Below are 23,712 nucleotides of genomic sequence, written 5' to 3'. Positions count from 1 at the left end.
AGCAGCCCAGAAAACAAACAACCCTTTTGTAGCATCTTCATCCATCCACATCAAAAGCAAGTAAAGGTGGCAGCTGCCAGTTCCTGTCCTTGCCCTTCACATCCTCACCCAGGAGCAGACATGGGGTGACCCACGCTCCCTTTTTCAGCCACACTGCAGCTCCCAAGGCAGAGCTGACCAGAGCAGCACATGGAAAGCCCAGTCCCTCAGCTCCAAATCTTTTCAGCCTCGTGTTTGTGGCATTGTGGCAGAGCCCACTGCAGGGAATAACGTGCATTGACTCCATGTTTGCAGCAGGCTGAACAAAAGCTTTATTAAGCTACACTACATTACACTAGACTAAAAATGACACTAAAGAAAAACCCCTGACCCTTACAGGCAGTCCAGACACAGCGTGGCTCCAATTGGTCAGATGAAACCAAAAACCATCACCAGGGTCCAATTGAGAAATCTCTCTCCAGTAAACAATCTCCATAACACATTCCACACGTGCCAAACCACAGACACAGCAAATGAAGATAAGAATTGTTCTTCTTCTTCCTCTGAGCTTTCTCACATCCTTCCCCAGGATTTTCCTGGGAAAGTCTGTGTCTCTCTGTTAAAGGATGTGTGAATACCACACCTCAGTAAGAGCTGCTTATGTGGCTAAGCCAGCTGGAATGACCAGGGGAAAATGCAGCCCCTGAAGTGAGGTCATGTTCTTTGAAAAGGGCAGGAGGGGATGTAGCACCCTAATCCTGGTGCCACCAAAACTTGCAGACAACACCATGAGAGATGCTTGGCTTTCACCAGTGCTTTAGAAGGAGTGATGTGGGAAACACAGTTTTCAGAAGTGCTTGGAGGGAGCTCTGAAAGACCAACAGTATCACTGACAATGTACAGCTCCAGCATCACCTAGTCAGGGTGTCAAAAATGCAAAAGTCATGTATGCATGTAGGAAAAACCAGGACCTTTAGGGAGAAGAAAATTAGGGGTGAATTATTTAAATGAGAGAGGATTGGAATAGAGAAAGTTTGGGAAAAGACAGAGAAAGGTAGGTTCCAGAAATAGCAAAAGAAATGGGAAAAGAGAAAAAAATGTGTGAATAGTGGTCAGGATTTCCCAGGGTGCCTTCTGGGTACCCCAGGGGTTCAACACCATTCCTGAAACAGAAGAGTGATTATTTCACACAAGGCAGATGTGTTCCTGTGGTTAGGAGGGCCAGAGTGAGGGGCAAATGCAGTTCTTATCTTGGCAAACAGAAGAATATCAGGCTGGATGGATCAATCATCACAGCATAACCATTTAGTGACCATCCAGGCCTGACAATGCCATTATCCTCCAGGCATCTGGTCCTCTTGAGGAAGGAATTGCAGAAGACAAGAGAATTTCCTTCTAAATACAGATAAAATACAGGTGTTGTGTATATTGCAATTATGGCTGTCACACTGGAAAAAAGTCATTTTTTCACCTGTAAAGCAGAGACATGTGTCAGCAGGACATAAAAATACATTGATCTGAGAAGCTTTTCTCAAAAGCTCTCCGTGGTTTTAATGAAATGCAAGACATCGCAAAGAATGCACCTTTTCCAATTCCATCCTTGCAACCTGGTGTGAGGCCATCGGGTGGCAACAAAGCACCGTGGAAAGGCAGAATTGATCAGGAGTCTGTACCTGTGCTCTGCCCAGGCTGTGTGACCCTGGCTCCTGGCCAGCACCTCATTTTCCTCTTGCAGCCCACTTGCTTGGTTTATTCCTGTCTCATTGGCTTCTTTCTGGACAATATTGGAGTGCAGTGCTCTGGTGTTGAATTGTAAGATTGCTTTTGCTGAATATTGAGCAAATTACAGGGTGAGAAAATCCATGCAGGTCTGGGCATTGAAGACTCTGTGTTCATTATTAGTTTGTTGATAATTAGCTGGGAAATGCCTGGTTACAGGCACCCATGAGGTGCTGGGCCCGGAGATGATTTGGAAGCAAAGAGGAAAAGGGCATTTTCATCTCACCCTCCCTAAACCAAGCTGGAGCAGCAATGGGAGGCACGCAGGGAGTGGCTCTGGCAGTGAGCTGCAGTGTGTTTGGGGAGCACAGAGAGCACAGAACCTCAGTTCCTTGCAGGCTCAGGGGCTCTTGGGCAAACATCCCTTTGCACAGCTTTGCCCAGTGCTTGAATTTTCAAGGGCAGCTCCACGTGACAGAGGTCTTAGTACTGGGGCTGGTTTAGGGACCTCCCATGCCTCACCTTTATCCTTATTTTATACCCCATTGATTCAGATGAGTTCAGTGCCTTGATTTCTTAGACACCCCAGAGGGGTGTCCCCATACAGGAAATTATCCTCTGGCTTGTCCATGCCATAGGTCCAAGAAGCCTCAGCAACTCCTCCTCTCTCTTTTCCCCCACACTGCTGCATTTTCAGAACCTTCTGAGCTGAAAGGGACCCACAAGAACCAACAAGTCCAACTCTGAAGTGAATGGCCCATGTGGGGATCAAACCCACAATCTTTAGCATCATCCTCTAACCAGCAATGGCAGCACCAGCAATTATTCAGGAATATACAGAAAAGAAGGGAAATAAAAAGCCATTGAATGTGAAGGGCTTTTAAAAAATTATTTTCATGGGTATTTTCCAGCTGCACATTAAGCATAGAGCATATGTTTCTTCCTCACTTGCAACAACAGATTTTATGTCCTTCTTCATTGCCAATAAAGCAGTTAAGCTGTTGTAGAAAACTGCACAGACAACATTAAACAAAAGAAACACCCAAGAAAAAATTCTTAAAATGGGGACATGGGAGAGAACTGCGCAAGTGCCACTGCCTCCTTAGCAGACTATTCTCAATTTACATTAGGATATTCCAGTTTATGGCAGCTTGAAGCCAAATTTGAGAGGGTGATTAAAAATCCTTTTCAGCCTCCTCCTTTTGAAGAATGTGCTGCATTTTGTTCAGCCTGAAAACCATGGGAGAGAGCAGGAGCAATCCCCTGCCCACCATGTACACAGGGGCAGGGTGGCATTGGCGCAGGCAGCTGCCATCACTGACTCCTTGATTCATTTTCCTGCTATCCAAAAGTTAATTTTGGCATGGCAAACACTGCCTTTGATAACTGATTTTGCTCCCACCACCACGATATCACCTTGCAAAAAGGTTCAGAGCCGTCACCACAATGAAGAATGAGTACGTGTGAGCTTTGCTCGGTTCCTTTCCCTTCATGAGGTACCAGGTGGCTCCATTTCCTTCAAAATAAACTTTTTTACTTTTCTCAAAAAGCGTTGCATGGAAATAAAGCACAACCCTGCATCATCTTCTGAGTGAGCTTTGGTTTTGTGCTCCGTTACCTGTGGGATGTGAGTCCAAAAATCCAACCTTTTTATGAAGACTTTGTAAGAACAGAAGAAGTGGTAATTAGAACAATTTTCAAAGAACAAATTATGAAGATCAGCATAAAAACTGTGGATTACCTGAGAATTTGAGAAGAGTTACATATTGCTGCACTGACAAGAAAGCAAGGAATTCAATTATCTGTTCCATGACACTAACAGCCTGGAATATAGGGTAATTTTTCCTCTGAACTATATTTCATTAGAAGTATATTGCTTTTTGCAATTTTTATTCATTTCTCTCTCCAATCAAACTGAGATCTTTAACTTGATAAATTACCATTTTACGTGTTTCCTGCATTATTACTTTATGTTTTGTCTCTTTTCCTACAAAATCTAGAGGTAACCAAAAGCACTACTTTGACTGCAAATCAGTTCCATTTCTTGTGAAGGTGGTACTCTGTCCTGCAAATAAACTGCTACAAAAATAATAAACATCCAAACCAGAGACAGATATTTATTGTTTAACGAATTTGATTCTGTTGCTATTACAATGTGAAACAGCAGAAACAGAAAATTACACTGTTCACGTCTCTTGTGGTGTTTCTCAATAAATGGAATTATTTTTAAAAATCAGAAATTACTAAATCGAGACATTAAAGCACTTAAAAAATGGCAAGGTTAAGTGAAATTGTCCAAGTAGATACTGCACAACTTCCTGCAGTGCATGGGCTATAACTGGGCTGGTACTACAGAAATGGCCCCATCTGAGGATTTTAATGTCCATGGTTTTCTTGGGACCAGCTCAGACCTTTGTCAAGAGCCAAGGACATGCTGTCCCTGTGCTGGCAGTGCTCCTGCAGCTGCCCCTGCCCTGCCACCCCACAGCCCCAGCCCCCAGGCAGGGCTGGCAGCAGCTTCCATGGATTGATGCATCCTCAGTGCAGGAACCCAGCAGAGACAGGGGGACACTGCCAGCCTGAGCTCTGCTATGTGCCTGCATTCAATGGTCTGAAGGGCTGGATTCAGGAGGGCCTCGGGCAATATCTGGTTTTTAGAAATATTTTATATTATTCTTTCTTTGATCTGAATCAAGAGTGTGAGGCCTATTTAAAGACTGAGCAGAGGTTTAAGTCAATACATTCTACCTTAAGTCAGACTATTCCCATTTGGCAGAGCTATTTTAACTGAGTGCTCTCTGTCAGCATCCAATCCTGCAGTGTCTGTTAAGGGTGTTGTATTCACAAATGCAAATACCAGGGGTCTGTGAAACCTGGACAATTTAGGCACCATCAGCAGAGCCCATGGTGGAGGAAAGGAAGGTCTCTTCAAAGATGCACACAACCTCAGGGGTCAAGGGGAGAGGTAGAGTGTTCCCTACCTGAGACTTTGCAGAGTACCGAGAATAGAAAGGACATTTCCCCATCCAAAACCCCATCAAGGAAGAGGTTGGAAAGAGGAAATATTCATGACCAGCCATGAAGCTGGAAATACAGCTCCCAAGCTGAGCAGTCAGTATGACAGTGCTGAACTTTTTCCTCCTGTAGCTTCATTCCCATTTAAGCTCCAAGAAGATTCACAACATTTTCCTTTTGAAGAATTGCTCTTTCATTTTGCCCCTTTGCTGAGGCCAGAGAGTTCATGTAGACCTTTGAGAGTGGTCTTTGATACCAGCCAGCTGCAGCTCTGTAGTTTTATATTATTGTGGCCTCCAAAGTAGCCTTCCACTGCACCACCCCTCCCTGCTCTCTGCTTTCACTCTGCTGAGTGTCCTGCTCGTCCTCCAGGTTGCTCATATATCTCCTCCCTCCTGCTGCTCTCCAGACAGGCTGATGGCTAGCATTTTCCCTCTTTCTGCCAAGTCCTGGCCTTGACTCCCTCTTCTGCCATCTGCTACAACTTCATTGTGAAATTTGACATTGTTCAGAGCAACATTCTGCTGGGTTTGGTGCTGCCTCAAAAGTCCCTCAGTTTGGGGGATGTTTCTCCCCTTGACACTTTGTGCAATTCTGGGACAGTCTTACCCAGGCCTTCTCAGACAGTTTGACATATTTTTAGTCACCTTTGCATCCTCATTTTCCTCACTTTTCCTTCCATGCACTGTAAAAAGCTGTCCCCAGCCAGGCAGAAGCTTTCCATGCACCAGCCTGTCTTCTGCCTGCTGACCTTTTCTCTTCCTCTTGGAACAGTTATGCAATTACCTGCCTTTGCTCTGGAGAGACATCTTTGCCACTGTGTTTTGCTTTTAGTATTGATCTCTTGATTTTTAGTTTGGTTGCTTTGTCTTCTGCTCGGCTCCTGGGGGAGAGATTCCTGCTCAAATTGAGGTTTGCTACTGAAATGTTTAAAACCTGCTGGCTGTATGTATAAATTTGCTGTGCTCTACAGTTTTTCTCTCAATGTAGACCAAATGCAGTGTCCTGTAACATTCAGCTTCCAGAGCCAGCCTGACCATCCTGCTTCCCTGTGGCAAGCAAAGCTTGCCTTTATCTTCAGCATCACTGCTCTGATGGGACCATGGGCACATCCCAGGGGCTCCTGGTGCCCTGCCTGGGAACACACCCCCAGGGACACCATGTGCACCCTTTTTCTGCAAGTCTGCATGGCCCCATCAAAAAGCCATCCCTGCACCTAAGCAGCCTTTTCTGGCCTGCTCTGGTACAGTCTATTTCCCAAGTGCATTTTGCACAGGGTCCAATTTCTGCAGAGAAGATAGAGAAGCATGAAGCTCCAGGTACAGAGCTTGCTCAAACAAATCTCCCTGATCACTCCTTTCTGAACTAAAATCCCACTGCAAATCATAATCTAGCACTTAAAATGCCTGGACATATGGATGAATCCTAATTATGGGGGAAAAAAATACATGCACATACAAATAAGCAACATTATTCTTCATATTAATGACACCAAATGCACACAGTTTATTCCTTTGCCAGGCAGAAACTGAAAACTGCAGACATTTCAATGTTCTAGCTTCTGTCCCTAAAAATACATTGATAAGAGAAGGGGAAAAATGTCTTAAAAACACGACAAGGATGTAATATAAATTAATTCAATCTGTAGTTAGTGGATTAGGCACTTCCAAAAGCACAGTGGGATATGACAATATATAACTTTATATGAATATGGAGATCAGATGCCTGGGTTATAAAAGAGCATGTTTGGGTAATGAACCCTTTGACATTTCTCAGCACTGCTCTGTTTGTTGTGACCACTTTTGGCTGCTTTCATGCCAGGCCAGGGTGCCCAGGAATATTGAAAGTCTCACAAGCTGCCATTAAGGCTTTGATGTGCAAGAATGCTTCTTTAATTGCAGCAATAAAGAATGAAGTGAGTTCTGCTTTTAGAGTTCTTCTTAAGTGAGCCTGTAGCTTCTTGTAACAACTTAGACATATCAAAGTTAGCCTTAACAAAGAGTGCTAAATATTAATTAAACTTTCATCTTAATCCAATCCAACTGTCAATTGTGAGGAAATAATTCTTGTAACCCTAGGACAGAAAAATTTCTAATTCAGGATCAAAAGTAGGATAGCGTGATACTTAATTCCCTCCCACCATAGGTGGGCACATGTAAATAGCTTTTTGGGAATTGCCTCAGGAATATCGTGCTTGCTCAGCCCTGACCTTTTGGACTGCCTCTTCAGGCCACTCAGCCAGTCAGCTCCCCCAGGCACGAATCAAGACATGACTCAGACCTGTCACTTCTTTTCATCTCCCTTCCTCTCCAGCAGCTGCTGGAAGAATTCAATGCAGGCAGCAGATGAGTACAAACCTGCTGGCATCCCAGTCCCACCAGTTCTGACACAAAGAGCAGTGCTGGGTGATGGGTGTGATGCTGTTTGGGGCACTCAGGGACCCTGCGTGGCACAGCCAGGATGGGCAGTGCTCTCCACTGAGCACAGCACCAGAGCAGGGCCTCTGCAGAGGGCACCCAGGGGTGTCTTGTACTGCCCAGGGATGCTGGACCATGGAAATTTTTATGGGAGAGGCAACAGTTTATTTTACCACTTTCATTTCTGTCAAGACTAGTAAAGATCTTTGCTACAGTACTGTCAGAAACCATTTTTTGCCTGGTTGCTTTAGGAACAGGGAGAATTTCCTGAGCAATCTTCTTGTCCTTGCCTAAATGCCCACAAGCAAAGTACGTGAAAGACACACTGCAAGTCATAAGTTAAAGTGAAGACCAAGATTTCCTGTGGTATCAATATTCAGCCCTCCTTCACGTGGACCCCTGGGGGCTGCCCATTTGCTGAGGGCTTAATTTCTGTCAGAAAATCAGAATTGTCTCTCGACAGCAGCTCTGAGATGAGCAGGACTGTGCAGCCCAGCCTGTGTGCTCAGAGTGCCAAGCATCACTGCTGAACACAGACTGCTTTGGGCCAAAAAGATAAAAACCGGGGTGAAAACAGCAAAAAGGAGCCTGAGTCTGGAGTGGAGAGAACACAAACTTCACAGGGTAACACAGTCTGGGGAGATATGGACAGTATTTCCATCCCAGCCCTCTTCTCCAAATATAAAAATAAACCTGTTAAGTGCCTGAGGTAAGGAGAAAATTCCCATTTTGCTGAACAGAGCAGAGACAGGGGAGGTATATTGGGGGCACACCAATAATTCATATTTACCGTGGAAAGAGAGCAAGAGAAAGATGAGCTGTGCAGAGCTCTATGTCAAGGGAGGAAAATCCCAACCATAAAAGAAGATTTTGAGCTGTTTGCAAGACAAAGGACTCGAACAAGTGAATGCTGTGGCTCTGTGGTGCTGAGGAAAAGCAAAGAGGAGCTGCCAGGAGGGGTCCAGCCCAACGTGGCAGGAGGAGGTGGGAAATCCAGTCCAGTGACAGCTGAAAAGGACAAAATAAACACATGAGGAAGCCCAGGAGGACAGAGCCATAAGAAATGAAAATTTAAATAAAAGCTATAGGGTGTTTAAAATGTTGATTTAAATCCAGCATATAATCCCAGGCATTTGACATTGCTGGTTCAAATAAACACCCAGACTGAGCTCATCATGTCCCCATCAGCACCAGAGGACCCAAAAGTAGGGCTTCCTCTCACTTCACTGAATGGTGCCTCTGTTTTCCACTAGTGGAAAACAGAGCCTGATTGAAAGATTCCTTTTGCAAAAGCTATCATTATTTTAAATCCTCCGGGTCAAATTCTTTTTGTACACAAGTAAATACTGAGTAATAACAATTTACACTGATCCTGTAAGAAATACTAAAGCAAAAAGGGTTAGTATAACCTGGGAAGGTAATTTTTCTCACAACAGCAGAGAAAAGTTATTGCTGCACAAAGGTTTTTAAAGATTCTTTTAGGCACAACCTGAAAACTACATCGCTGTAGCATTCAAACCCTTCTACGTTATCATCAAAGATAATACCACATAAATACTACTTAATCCAGGCATCTGAACTGCCTTCTGCAACATATGCATGATCTTTCCATTTTTATACACAACAAATCTGATGAACAGAGATTATATAAAGAGAAGTTATTGGAGTATTACAGCATAAGCACAGAATAGTTCTCAATAGTTCTCAAGTAATCCCAACAATGAAAAAAAAAACTGGTTTCCTTTAGGAAAAAGAAAATTCATATTAAAAATTCTCTGACTCTCTCTGAGCCTACTTTACTTTGTGTTCAGTTTTTTTAAAATTCTTAAGATTCTAAAAGCTCTGTATCACAATACAAACCAAATTTCTGTTTTATTTGGCCTCTTATATTTTTAAATTTACTGCAACTATGTTGGTTCCCAACAGCTCTGCCAGTCTGAAAAACAAGAATTAAGAAGATAAGGAGGAACAGAAACAGAAATATCTGTTAGGATTAGGAGTAAAAACAAAATGTAACAAGCATTTAGGGCAAAATTATCCCAGAAAACAAAAGCCTTGGATGCCTACCCCTCAGGGAGTTGGGCACAGGGAGAAGCAGATTGTGCAGGCATTGGTGCTGCAGGCCAGCAAACACAATGCACAAGGCAATAGACAGAAAAAAATTGTGAGAAAAGAGCTGTAAAGACCTATATTCACACTTGGAGAAGTGTGATGATTCAGATGCTGGCAGCCACTTGAAAGACAGTCCTGAAGAACAGCACCAGCTTTCTTATGAAGGCTTTCTGTCAAAGTTTCAAGTGCTTTGTTTATTCCTCTTAGCAAGTGGATAACCCTGAGAAATACAGTAACACCACAAATGCATTACTGAGTAAATGTCCTAAACAGAAAAATAATTAAAGTAATAATCCTGTGATCCTCTGAATAGCTATCACCTCGATTTCTTGGTGTCCTGGTTTAGGACAATTAATACAATTAATGCAATTAAAACCAAGGAAAGAATGTCGATTATTTAGCTGCAAGATGTAATGTTGCAACGGCTGGGACAGGGAGAGGTGCTATGAAATTCCAACAGGAAAAGGAGAGGCACTCTGCTAGAGCAGAGCACAGGGAAAACCTGGCACTGAGGAGGTGGCACCCATCGGGCACAGGCAGGAGCAGGCAAAGCAAAACCTCTTGGGTACAAAGTTATTTCACCAAATTTACAGAGTTGCCATCACAATTGCTCTCACAGAGCCCTGTGAGTTTTCTCACAAAAGTTTTCTATTAACTTTTCGGTTTCTTTATAACAAAAAATTACCAAAGCCAAGTGAGTGTAAAAATAGTGGAAAATCTCATCAGCAGTTGGGCTCAGACATTTGGGACAGGCACCAAAAAGAGCCATGAGTCCTGTGGCTACCTGTGAGGGGGCATCAGGAGGGCAGGAACAGGTCCTGGAAGACTTAAGGAGAAATTTCACCTCATCCTCCCTGGCTTTTTCGAGGAGCTGGAGAAGCTGCCCCCCATGTCCTGTGTGCAGGCAGCAAAGCACAGCACGAGCTCTGCTGGAGGCTCCATGAGCACTGTTCTGCCTGTCAGTGTCAGCCTGCTGGGCTACATGGATATTTCCAGAATACTGGACATTTCCAGTGTGGAATATTTCCAATAGTGGATATTTCCAGGGAAAGCCACTGCTGGGCTGCTCTGAGAGACCACCCCCATGGCCCCTGCAGGATGTCCAAGCTAGGCTGGAAGGAGATACCACTCAGAAGGCACAAACAGCTTCTTCACCACAGAAAACTGTGTTCATCCACCAAGGGACAGAACCATGGTGTGACAAGTGTGGCCAGCCCCAGTGCTGGGCACGGGGTCTCGTGCACCCTCAGGTGCTCTGCTCCTCAGGGCACTCAGCACACAGCAGAGAGCTCTGAGCAATGTGCAGAGGGGTCAGAAACTCTACGAGCCAGCTGGACATTGTGAGAGGACAATACACTTCTATTTGGAAATGGGATATTGAGTATTAACTGCTCCCTGCTCTCGGCATTGCCATCTGGTGAATAAAGCCCAGGGTTTGCTCTAATTAGTTCTGTCGGCACAAAGCAGGACCTACAGAATTTCCTCCAGATTCACTTCAACCAAATCATCTGCAAGAGCTGTGTCTGGGAATAAAAGCCCGGGCAAGGGGCTCCACTTGGTGTTGTGAAAGATAGGGGTTTCACACATCACACACTCAAACCTAAATTCCTCTGGGGCTGCCAGAGCAAGCCTCTGAAGAAAGAGATTTTCACCATTATGCCAAAAGCAGAATCAAGCCCTGGATTTACTACTCTCTAGCTCAGAGCAGAAATGCCAAAGTACCGCTCCATCTCTCCTCCTCCTGGACCAATCTCTATTCCGGGGTATACCAAAAACGCCTTTCAGGGCTGCGCACACTAATAATCTTAATAATAATAATAATTCTTTTCAGGACCGAGGCGTGACGCCTCCCCCAGCCCGGCGTGCTGTAGCGGGCTGCGAGTGCCGGGCACGGTGGCAGCGGGTGGCAGCTGTCCCTGTGTCCCTGCCTCCTCCTGCCGCACGCTGAGCCGCTCCTGCCCATCCTACGGGAGCAGGGGACAGCGAGCCTGGCAGCCTGCAGGTGTCTCCCGGCGGAGGAGGCTGCGGAGCCCCTCGGGAGGATGATGTGCGGTGCCCGAGCAGATGTTCACTCGCCTCTGGGGCTCCTCGGGAGGCAGAGCCGCTCCGCTCCCCTCAGCGCGCTGAAGCTCCGCGGCTGCGAGAGATCGGCCCCGCTGCCGCGCCGGCAGCTGCTGCTCTAACCAACAAAGGCAGGGTTTCAAGTGAAGGGGAAGGATGGGAGTGTGGCTGCAGAGCTTCCTTCACCGCTCCAGCAGCAGATTGGAAGAAGCTGAGAGTTTTGATGCCTGGACAACTGGATTCTGAATCGTGAGAGGCTTTGAAACCCACCCCCCCCTCCCAAATAAAACAAACCCCTTTGACTTCTTCTCTCAGCAGGAGGGGGAGGGAGGGCGGATTTACCATGAAGACAAATCGAAGATGCAGAGCCCTGCTAGCAGTGAGTCTGAATCTGATGGCTCTCCTCTTCTCTACAACAGCTTTTATCACGACCCACTGGTGTGAGGGCACACAGAGGGTCCCCAAGCCGAGCTGTGGGAAAGAGAAGAAGACAAACTGCCTCAACTACGGCGGGAATGAGACTGCAAATGAGACGAACCAGAATGTGGTTCATTACAGCTGGGAGACGGGAGATGACCGCTTCCTTTTCAGGTATTTCCACACTGGGATCTGGTACTCCTGTGAGGAAAATATCAATGCTGCTGGTAAGTATAAAACAACTTCCTCCCGGCCTGCGTTGCTTTGTGCTCGCCTCGGCGTGATAAGCGACGGGTTCCGTGCCGTACCTTAGAGCAGCGGAGAGAGGCGGGGGTTTAACAGTTCTGTGTTGAAAAGCAACCTGTTTGTGCGAGGGCAGGGATCTGCTTGTTTACCTGCTGCCTGCTGCAGGCTCTGAGCTCTCCGGCTGAGCCCCGGAGCAGCCGCGTGTGAGCCCGGGCACACGGGCAGCGGGCAGCGGGCAGAGAGCATCGGGAATTGGGCAGAGAGCATCGGGAAGAGGGCAGAGAGCATCGGGCAGGAGGCAGAGAGCATCGGGCAGGAGGCAGAGAGCATCGGGCAGAGAGCATCGGGCAGCGGGCAGAGAGCATCGGGCAGAGAGCATCGGGCAGAGAGCATCGGGAATTGGGCAGAGAGCATCGGGCAGAGAGCATCGGGCAGAGGGCAGAGAGCATCGGGCAGAGAGCATCGGGAATTGGGCAGAGAGCATCGGGAAAAGGGCAGAGAGCATCGGGCAGGAGGCAGAGAGCATCGGGCAGAGAGCATCGGGCAGCGGGCAGCGGGCAGAGAGCATCGGGCAGCGGGCAGAGAGCATCGGGAAGAGGGCAGCGGGAATTGGGCAGAGAGCATCGGGCAGAGGGCAGCGGGCAGAGAGCATCGGGCAGAGATCATCGGGAATTGGGCAGAGAGCATCGGGAAGAAGGCAGAGAGCATCGGGCAGAGAGCAGCGGGCAGAGAGCATCGGGCAGTGGGAATCGGGCATTGGGCAGCGGGCAGTGGGCAGAGGACAGCGAACAGAGAGCATCGGGCAGAGAGCATCGGGCAGCGAGCATCGGGCAGAGGACAGCGGGCAGAGAGCATCGGGCAGCGGGTATCATGCAGCGGGCAGCGGGCAGCGGGTATCATGCAGCGGGTATCATGCAGCGGGCAGCGGGCAGCGGGTATCATGCAGCGGGCAGCGGGCAGCGGGTATCATGCAGCGGGCAGCGGGCAGCGCTCCCGCAGCGCTCCCGCAGCGCACGGAGGCTCCCCCGGCAGCCCCTGACAGCAATCGCCCCCAGGCCAGCGGGCTGCCTGGCAGGGGCAGCACAGAGGCCACGGGTTTTACCAGCTTTTGCCTCTTTTCTGCTCTTCGCTGAAGTCAATGACCGCCCGCCAGCCCTCCCTGGGGTGTGTGTTTATTGAACAGAGAAATGCAGTTAAAGGGCTCAACTGGGCACAAGAAAGCTCATTTCTGTTCCCTGCTCAGCCGTTTACTTGCTGGGAAGCACTCAAAAAGACATCTCTCCAGCTTATCAGTGCATTCATTTCCTCTGCTGTAGCCTGGCATTTCCCAAGGAATAAAACACTGGAGGGTGGATGGCAGGCAGCTGCCCTGGGACCAATTTAAATCTCAGCAGATGCAAACTGACAGCCCCTACTCCCAGAGCTGTCTGCTAGAGCTAATATCCACCAAAAGAGCTCTTTCCTAGATTATGTGACTGAAAAATAGTTTACAGATGTGACTCAGTATGAGATGATGGGTTGTGGATACTTGTTCCTCACTGGGCTGTTCCCATCCCATCCCATCTTGCCATTGCCCTAGGAGTAGATCAGGGAGTTGGTTCTTCACTGCTGGGAGAGAGGAACAGTTAACCACGGATGTGTTATGTCCCTGAGAACACAGCCCCTTGAGCAATGGGAAGTTTAGGGTTGAATTCTGGTAAAATTGACAGAATTCTCTGTGAGAATGTACTATTAAATGGGGCAAACCTGGGGAAGTGCTCACAGCCTGTTTCATCTCAAGGGGTTGTGTATTCTCCCCGGTGTTTTTGAGGAGAGTACTTGCAGAATTAGTTGTTTATTAAAACTCAATTTAATGTTAAAAAAGGAAAGTTCATGAACTCCAGCCTTGGGACTGCAACAGCTCCAGGCTGAAATGAGAGCACCAAAGCAACAATCTTGATGTTAAAAACACAGGAAAAAAAAGGTTATTTGTCTTACTGATTTGGGAATCAGCTTAGGCCACAGCAGCCTGAGTGAGCAGCCTAAGAATCTCTGGCTTTTTGAGCATCTTAGCTGGGGTTGGCATGATCAAGGATGCCCATATTTCTGGCAGATACTGAAATCTTTCCAAGTCCAGATTTATGTGTGATAGAAGTTGTAACTGTGTGACTCTAGCCCACTCAGAAAAGTGAGTTATCTGTGGGAGAAGAGAAACAGTGATCTATTCTGTACCGGGTAAACAAAGCTGTGCTGTAGTGGGTGATTTCAGGAGAGAGCTGGAAGCCAGCTTTAAAAAGTTATGGTGAAAGCAGGAGAGAAGGGGTTGCTTCTCCCTCCCCACACCCCCACAGCAGCTCAGTGAGTGTTTCCTCTTATCTGAAACTCTTCAGTTTGCAGACTAGAAGTGACCAACCTTTGGAAATAACCCAGGCAGGTAGGTACAGGGATATACTGGCTTAGACAGACAGCTGCCTCTTTCAGATTTACCATATCTTCTCCTGGGAAGGACAGGAACAATGTAATGGACACGGGTCTAAATTTGTCCCTAATAGTGCCAACATAAAATACCCGACAGCTCTTCACTCAGACTGATGGCTTTGTAATGCCAGACTGTCAGAGTGTTGTCATGGCCTTTTGCAGCCTGACTGATGATCTTTTTATCTGAGCTGCAGGGCCCCGAGGCACCAGCCCCAGCCCAGCAGCACAGGGTTGTGCTTACACAGACAGCCCCCACTCAATCTCCCTGTGAGGAATCCACCCCAGAGGCTCATCCCCATCCTCAGCACACCTGCTGAGCCCAGCCCTGCAGGCATCACAAGTCACACAGTCATGGCTGTGTGTTAAATAGCATTGTATTAATACGGTTAAATAGTGATGGATTAATTTAGTCAAAATGCCCAGCTCAAATGCACTGTACACTGTCAATAGCATCTGTCTTAAAGCTCTACCAGCAGCACTCTGAAGTGGCTGCAGCAGCAGCCTTGCTCCAGGCAAAGTCCCTTCCACAGTCACTCCCAGCCTCACACTTTGTCAGCAGAACATATGGCCAGAGCCCATGGTCAGCACCGTTCCCACAGCTCCCATCCCATCCCTGATTCCTCCCTGACTCACTGATGTCTGAATTTAAGCAGCGTGAGAGGAGACCTCATCACAGTCTATAACTTACTCATGAGGGTCAGGCACTGGTCTCTTCTGTTGTGACAGTGACAAGATCCAATGGAATGGTCTCAAGTTGTGTCAGGACAGGTTTAGGTTGGATACTGGGAAAAGGTTCTTCACCCAGAGGGTGTTTGGGCACTGGATCAGGCTGCCCAGGGTCTCAGCACTGATCCTGCCAGAGCTCCAGGAGTGTCTGCACAGCACCCTAAGGCAGAGGGTGGGATTGTTGGGGTGTGTGTGCAGGGCCAGGAGCTGGATTTGATGATCCCTGTGGGTCCCTTTCCATGCAGGGTCCTCTGTGATTCTGTGCTGGATCCCACCAGGCACATGTCAATGCCAGGAGCTCACTGTGTGATTGTGGCACTGCCAAAACTCTCCAGAGCCTCCAAACTTTCACAGCTACGAGTCACATTCTTCCTCCAGCCACCAGGCTTCTGATTTCTTTCTCCTCAAGCCACACTGTCAAAACTTTCTGCTCCCTGCACTGGTGCAGCTGCAACACAGCACATCTTGTAGTGCCAACAGGAGCAGCTCCCAGCAGGCTGATGCTGCAGGGAACAGGATTCCAGGGCTCCCAGTTGGCTGGAGGGGCTGGGACTCAGTCACACCTTAAAGTGGCATTTAGGCAGCAAGCAAACAAAATTTTGAGTGTCTTCTTGCCACTGTTTATCTGCAATGTGCATTTAGATTCCAGAGGCTGAGGTGCAAGCAGCATGCCATCCTCTCTGTGCAGAGCCCAGTGGAGCGTGCCTGCCTCTTGGTGCCAGTTTCTGGTTTCCACTGACAGCTCTAACAGAGATTGAATGCTGTGATTATTTCTGAAATAATTTGTGAATCTAGAGTTTATTTTTATCCAGCATGTCTAGGACAGCTCAAGAATTCAAAAAGCATTTAGTACCTGAGAAATGTAATTGTGAATCCCCTCTGGGAAAAGAGGGACTGGAGCATTTCTATTTCATTGATGGGGGAGTCCTGTAATTATTTAGCACAATTTCTGACTCAAAAGTGTGCTGAATCCCAGTCTGCCAGAAAGAGGTTCTCCCTTTCAGAGTGGGTTCAGTGCTTTGGATGCCACACAGGTGGAGGTGCCTTCTGCAGGAGCACCACACACCCAGCCTCAGAAGGGGGTGAGGATAAAGCTCTGCAGACTGTGCTGCTCAGGAGCCCTGTTCTGCCCTCCCAGGCTGCACCTGGAGCCTCCTCCTGGGCTGTGAACTCCTTGGCCAGGGCCAGATGTCTCAGAGCCAAGCTCACCAGCATTTCATTTCTTTTTAACTGTGACTTTGAGCTTGTATCTTGTTGCACACATGCAGTCTGTGCTTGGGCACCTCACAAGGCATCACAAAAGTGCTGCACTGACAGCAGCAGTGGTGAACCTGCTGGTGGGTTCCATGACTCAAGAACACACACGCCATGAAAAAATTAACACATTAAGTAGGCAAGGTGGCATATCACATTCTAAAGGGGGGTTTGAGAGTAGGAAGTATTTTGAGTTGCTTGGAAGCAATGAAAAGTCAGCCAGTTTTGCTCAATTGTGTGTTTGCTTTATTGTTAACAGAAAAACCCATGAACTCAGACCTTGCTTTAGTTGCCAGTGAACAGACAAGCTCAGTATTAACACCCACAGCCAGAGGGGAAGAGCAGCTGCCCAGCTGCCTTTTGACAGTACTGTCCCATTAAATAAACAAGGATGCTCACCATGCTCCCCAGAACCAGGAGAGCAGGAATAGGTATGCATGGCTTGTTTTGTGGGTTTGGATCGAATTTTTTGGAGGGCAAGGGGTCTGTAGCCCTTTGTGTGCTCTATGCCACCTATTTCTCCTGAAGGAGGAAACGGGAGAGTGGAATTTAGATCGGATGTAAACATCAAAACTGGTCAGAAGTGTGGGCTCTGAACGTGCCTTGAGGAGAAGCCAGAGAGGGAGAGAGGTTTCTCCTGCAGAAATAAGTAAATCTGTGCCATAAACAGCAGAACTTGCCACAGCCTTTCACAGCTGCAGAGTGGCTCTGCAACACCTCTGTCCCCCACCCCTGTGATCATCACACATGACAGTGATTCACCACAGGTGCCTGCCCAGAGAGGGGCTGGGGAGAAGTACCTTGTGAGTATATAATTAAAAGCAGGAGGACTTGGGAATTCTTGCTGGATTATGAGAAATACAATATAATTGGCATGACTGAAACCTGGCAGGTTTATTCGCATGACTGGAATGTAAAAATCGTTACTTATAAATTGTTAGGAAGGAAAGAGTGGTAAAAGAAATGGAGGAGGTAGAGCTCTGTATTAAAGATAAAATTTCCAGTGCTAGAGGAACTGAACCCAGGGGGCTAGGATAATCTCCATCTGAGGATGTTGAAATAATTGGTACATGAAAATGCAAGGTTAAGAAGAATCTGTACATCACTATTTTAAAGAAAAGTGGAAAAAAATTGTACAGGCTACTTGACCCAGGGATTTTAGGACAGTTATCTGAGAAAGCACTTATTGCATGGCAACAAATAGGTTTTATCAAAGTTATGGGCTTATTAGAGGTAAATCATTTACCAAGATGAATCACTCCTCAGACAAGGGTAATGGATTAGACCCAATCTCTGTGGATTTGCAAAAAAAAAAAAACATTTGGTGGAATGTCCAAGTGAAAATTCTTTCCAGAAGAGCTGCAGAGAGTGAGGAGGATGGTGAGAGCAGAGAGAGAGGCAGGAAGGCTCCACACTGGGGAGCAGTGAACACCTGATCTCCAGGCTGGACAGAAGGCCCAGGGCACAGAGATGTCCCATTGGTGAGGATCAAGTGACAATGACAGAGCTCAGACAACACACACCACTGACTGCTCCCATGATTCCAGAGCAAAAAGGCACAACAGACAAAAATAAATACTCCTTCCTGCAGAGGTCCCTGCCAGGGAATGTTGAGAAGGCCAAAATTGGGAATTGCATGGATGCAGAGAGCAAACCTCCATTCCTGTTACTGACAAGATGATTTTAGAGCAATCCCCAAACTGCTGCTGCAGTACTGGTGTGACAAGGGGAGCACAGGAGCACAATCACCCTGTGCCCACCCCTTTGTTCTTCTCTAAATATCTGTCATTGGCTTCCCAAAATATCTGTCACATGAGACAACACAAAGACAGTGGAGCAGGGAGGCCTTTTGCATCAACCTGTATTGCAGTTTACTTTATTTTCTTGATTATCATTGGGATAAATAAATTGTAAACTGACTAAAGAACAGTCGTACAAGGAGACTGTGGCAAGTAATACAAAAGGGAGAATTATCCCAATGGAGACCAGATGTATCTAGTTGTCCTCAAATTTGCTTTTGGGACTGATTAGCAACCTAGGGAAAAAAAAAAAAAAAAAAAGAGCTAGGGATACAATTTGTGTCACCTAAAAAAATAAAGGCGAGATGAATCCTGCAGCCAGCCCGTGGCCATCAGCAAACAGAGGTGTCTGTGCCCAAACTGATCAACATCCTCATTACAGAGAGCAGGGAGCCCTCCTTGGGAGGTTCCACTGCTCCTCCTGGGGGATCAGCCGAGCCCTGGGATTACGTGTTTGCCTCACTGGCCAAAAGAGAATCTGTCTAAGACCTTGCAATTCCCAACACAGAAGTTTTAATTTGAAGAGAATAATCCTGCTTTGAGTACGCCTCTTACATACATGGCACACAAAATCTGGGAATATTGGCATTACAGAGGAGAGATTTTTCTGCCTAACTGAAAATGTGAGCTGGCCTGACAGAGTTGTAAGAACAGCATTACATTTTAAAGAAGGTTAAAAGCACCAGATGCCTAAAGCTCTGTGAGGTCACAGGTAGGTGCCAGTTGCAGGGGGAAGATAAGAACCAAGTTGGGGGCCAAATTGTTTGTCTGTGGGGTGGCTGGGAGCTGCCAAATGCTGTGACATAAAAAATGAGGTTATTCTAGGGAAAAATCAGCACCACAGGCGACACCAGTGTGTTTTGTAAATGCCATGGTGCATGGGTATGGTAAGAAAAAGGGGAAGGTAAAATAGGTGCAGAGTGGGATTTCCAAGGTTGTTTAGGAAAAGAGAATCTCCTACAAGAAAAGAAAGCTGGTGTTGTGTAGTGTACCAGACTGAAGAGCTAGAGGGGATGCAGTGATACCTTACACTTGTAAGGATAAAGAAAATAATATGACTTCAGTAACTCATAATCGAGGGGGAAAAGTGACAATCCAAGGACAGGTTCCCTCAGAGTGTGCCTGGACCTCACCTCCACAGAGGGCAGTGTGAGCAAAGGAAACCCACGGGCTGAAATGGAGCCTTCCAAAATGCCAGGAAGATCTGCAGGAGAGAAGAGGAACATTTTTGGCACGAGAAGGCTTGGAGTGAGTCCTGCATAGCTGATGTGCTGGTGTTTGAGGAGGTCTGGGAGGAGCCTTCTTTGCCTGCTCCGTGACATCCCTGCCCTGGGGGAGCTGCTGGGCACCAGTGGGAGCCAAGGGGAAAATAGCTGCTGACTGGTGCCCAGCACGTTTCCTGGAGCTTTTAATGCCTTCTCTAATCTAAAGCAGCAGAAATTGGCTCCAGGTGGAGGCAGTGTGTGAGGAGGCTGCTCAGCCACTGCTGACATTATTACAGCTGCTCAGGATCTAATTGGTATGGCTGCTCATGCACTGAACATTAAACTGATGATCTAATTTGGGATCAGAAGGGAAATCTCCCTCAGGCTAGATAACAGGGAGAGTAACAAATTTTTGCCTTCCTTTACAGCATGGGAAGGATCCATTGCAGAAAAGCACTTGTGAACTCCTCCTAACAAATCCCTGGTATTTTGCTTTCAGGATGCGATAGGTCTGGCCATAGGAGCTTACAGATTTATTCCTGTTCCTCACAAGAACTCTTGCTCCCTTCCTGTGGTACATGATAGCTGTGATTTCTGTGGTGGTGATTGCTTTATTGCAGACATTCAGGTTTTTATAGCACGTTGGGGATATTTTGTGTCTGCGGTGCTCTGGGAGTTTCGGATTTTAGGTCCTCCTGATCCTGCTGGGCACACTAGCTGTGTGAACATCTATCATCCATAAAACATGGACATAAAGGCCCTGCAGGCTGAGCCTCATCACGGAGCAAAGTCAGGGACCAGGCAGCTAACTACTCCTTATTAGATATGTTACTGCTCCTCATGAGTGTTTGGATGTGTCTGTTCTCAGCCATTTAACCCAGTAGCCTCAAATGAAACATCTGAGGAGTTCTGGTAGCTCCTTGCAAATGGGATAAACTTCAAAGTGCTGGAAGATTAACACACAGGTCCCGGATTTCAAAGGGAACTGAGATGCCTTACCCCAGTGTCAGTGCAAAATATGAGCAGATGCTTTCAGGGCTGAGGAAATGCATAAGGGATGGAAGATCAATCACCATGGTATCCCCGTGGGTTTTAAATTACACCAGACTCAATCCTGATGTTAAAGCTTTCCTTACCTGGGGTTAGGAGAACTGGCTGGCTGGCAGATCTCACAACTGGGATGTACAGGTTGTTGTGGTTTAACAGCTGATAATTAAGTGCTGCTCAGCCCCTCATTCACTCCTGCCCCAACGGGCTGGGGAGGAGAGCCAGAGAAAGGCAGCACCAGTGGGTTGAGAAAAGAACACCTTAATCATTGCAATAAAGTAAAATACAACAACAAGAAGTAATGAAAATAAAGAGGAGAGAGAGGACTAAACCCCCCCTCAAAAGTGTTGCACAGTGCAGCTCCTCACTGCTGCCCAGCCCAGCCCAAAGCAGCACCTGGCAGCTTCCAGCCAACTCTCCCCAATTTACACATTGAGCATCACATTCTAAGGTCTGGAATATCCCCCTGGCCAGCTCAGGTCAGCTGTCCTGGCCATGCCCCCTCCTGCTTTTTGTGCACCTCCTCAGTGGCAGAGCACGAGGCACTGCAAAGTCCTTGACTTGGGCAAGCCCTGCTCAGCAGCACCCGAAGCAGCTCTGTGTTGTCAGCACTGTTATCCTAAGCCCAACACTCAGCCCTGTCCCTGCTGCAGGGACCAAATTGACTCTATCCCTGCTGAAACCAGGATAGCAGGGAATGGGGCTGCTGAAAGCAGGACCCTCTGCTAGTCACAAATTGGTGTAACATCAGTGTTCTTGTTGCTAAACCAAAAGGCAGTATGAATCTCTGCTGATCTAGACTAGGAAGGAATACAAAAGCCAGTGTGCAATAAGAAGCAGATGCAATTACTATGAAATGACATGGCTTGTAGAATAGCCACAGACAAACAAAATCCACTTGCCTGTGTTTCACTTTCCATTTGGCTACAAAAAGGATTCAAACCATGCTCACAATGTGGAAAATCAGTTGAGAGGCAGAGATATTTCACCATGCTTAGACTCACCGGGTTTGGAGAGACCAAAAAACCTCACCATACAGCATAATTTCACTGTGCATCTCCCAGGCAGACAGAAAACACTAATGAGAATTTGTTTCAAAGTTATTTGGTACATGCTTGGGAATAAGGTTCACAAGAGGAAATGCAAGCATGACTTTCTTCACTTGATTTCAAAACTGGATATTCATTTCCAGTGTGCTGCAGTTCATTTCCTTTAAAAGTCATGGAAAAAAGGTTAAATTACCTGTTTCCATACCCCAAGCCAGGGGGTCCTGCCTGGAAAAACAGGACATCTAAACCCAAAGAGCAGCCAGGGCAGGCACAGGAGGACAGGAGAAGGAAAGACTTCATACGGTGAGGGACATACAGCGGCTACATCCTCTGTGAAGAGCATTGGGCTTTGTCTTTCCCAGTTTTCTGGGTGTCTCAGGGATCCTAGACTGACAATATCTAATTTACTTTGGCGTATTTACATTGGTTCAGGGTCAGCACAGTGTGTCACCTCTGGGATGAGCAGGTGAAACCCTCCCCTCCCCATTCTACAGTTTCAAATGCTTAAATCAACTCAGAGCTCCTTGATTTAATGAAGTCAGCTCTAATTTGACACCAAAATCATTGAAAACCTCCCTCAGCACTGCTGTTCCCCCGATTTTCACAATCACTTGGAAACCCAAACTCCTTCCCAGCTCTCCAAATGATGGATGTGTGTACACATCCTTCAGGTCTTACCAAGATAATCAGCTGAATCTTGTGACTTGGCTGGCTTTCAATTAGACGTGATTTGAGAGCAGCCCGTGGAGATGTTTGCTTTGAGATGCTGGCTAAGATTTCTCACATCAGGGAGAGTTGCAGCCTGGAATGAGCAGTTGCCATGGCATAGTCCCAGGCAGCACCAGCAGCATTCCCAGCCCTGCCCACACTCCCTGCCCTGCACAGCCCTTCCCTGCTCCAACCCCCCAGGAGGGAACCCCACCGTGGGAATGGGACCTCTGGGGTAAAATTAGCAACATTCCTTTGGGAATGTGCAAACTGAGGAGAAGTGCAAGCCTGAAATGGAAAAGTGGGAAGCTTTACATTTTCCCACTTTGAGACGTAGGAAGCTGGAAGGGATTGGGTTTGCTGAAGGAGAACAGCAGCACAGCATTCAGGTTTAAAAGAGATCCTAAAGGCAATACAGGCTGTGAGTAATCGCTGAGAAATTGGGCAAATTCTCAAGATATTCAGAGGTAGAAGAAACGTTGATGGGCAGCAGCAATGAGTGGCAGCTGTCAAAGGAAGAGAAAATAATTATCTGCATAGTTCAAGACATATTTTTGTGCAGTTCTGTGTAAGCTTGTTTATCTTCCAGAAGAAAATATCACTCCAGCAAAATCAATAGGGTCAACTGAAAAATGTTGATTTTACAGATTAACACTCTATTTTTCATTAGGAAAAAAAAGTCAATTAAGTACTCTTAGATGACTTTAATCAAAGCTTGAATATTTCAGTTGGTAATTAACCCAATACAACTCTGTTTGAGTGAGCCTATTAACCTGTATTTTCCCTCATGTAGTACTTTTTTTCACTGAAGTTGTGTTGGAGTCCTCAGCCTCGTCTAGGCTGGGATCCCTTGAGGGTTATATCTTTTTTTAGACAAATACAATGATTTTACTCTCAGTAGATGATGTGGGATCTCATCAGAATCACATGACTCCAGATATAATTGGAGAGATAAAGATGTGTTAGGGACTAGTGGGAAAAAAGGGGACCTTGTCTGTCGTAGGCTGGGAGCCAGGGTGTTACTAAAAGGGAATGTTGTTTAAAAGAAATTTAATCATTTAAATTTCCATCATAACTGCACTTTTGAACTCGTAAAATTTTATGCAGAGTAAGTAGATACAGACAGCTTTTCTTTCTTCTTCTTTTTTTTTTTTTTTTTTTGCAAGATGAAAAGCAGAGTTATAACAGAGTTCAGCCAGGACTACCAGATTTCTTTTAAGTCAATTTATTTAACGTGAATATTTTCAAACTGTGTCATTGCAAGACATACAAAGTAGGGTTTTTCCAGGGTTGTTTTTATTTTGCTGCTGTCATTATTAATCAGGCATTTACCCCTGGTTCAGAGACAAAAGAACTTGGGAATGCAGGATCAATAAGTAGGACCCAGAAGATCATATTCTGCTTTTTGCTATGACAACAGCCATGTTAGAAACAGAATATTGTCTTGAAGTGCTTTTTTTGGTGGTTTCTCTGCCCTCTTCCTCATTTCCAGTCTAAAGCA

The 23,712-nt window shown here is 46.6% G+C and overlaps 1 protein-coding gene across 3 annotated transcripts in view; it reads left to right on the top strand.

Moving 5' to 3' along the window:
- Positions 1-11,104: 11,104 nt before the first annotated feature.
- The window catches only part of GSG1L (GSG1 like), a 57,180-nt gene continuing 44,572 nt past the window's right edge, over positions 11,105-23,712 (top strand). Inside the window, exon 1 of one of the 3 annotated variants that reach the window (XM_021531206.3) lies at positions 11,105-11,947. In XM_021531206.3, coding sequence (XP_021386881.1) covers positions 11,647-11,947 — 301 coding nt within the window. In that variant the 5' untranslated portion in view covers positions 11,105-11,646. The remainder of the gene's footprint in view (positions 11,948-23,712) is intronic. The other 2 variants (XM_021531207.3, XM_021531205.3) reach the window with 2 other exon arrangements.

This window comes from Lonchura striata, chromosome 16 (genome assembly GCF_046129695.1).
Source record: "Lonchura striata isolate bLonStr1 chromosome 16, bLonStr1.mat, whole genome shotgun sequence".
Lineage (NCBI taxonomy): Eukaryota > Metazoa > Chordata > Aves > Passeriformes > Estrildidae > Lonchura > Lonchura striata.
This window is presented reverse-complemented; position numbering and strand designations above follow the sequence as displayed.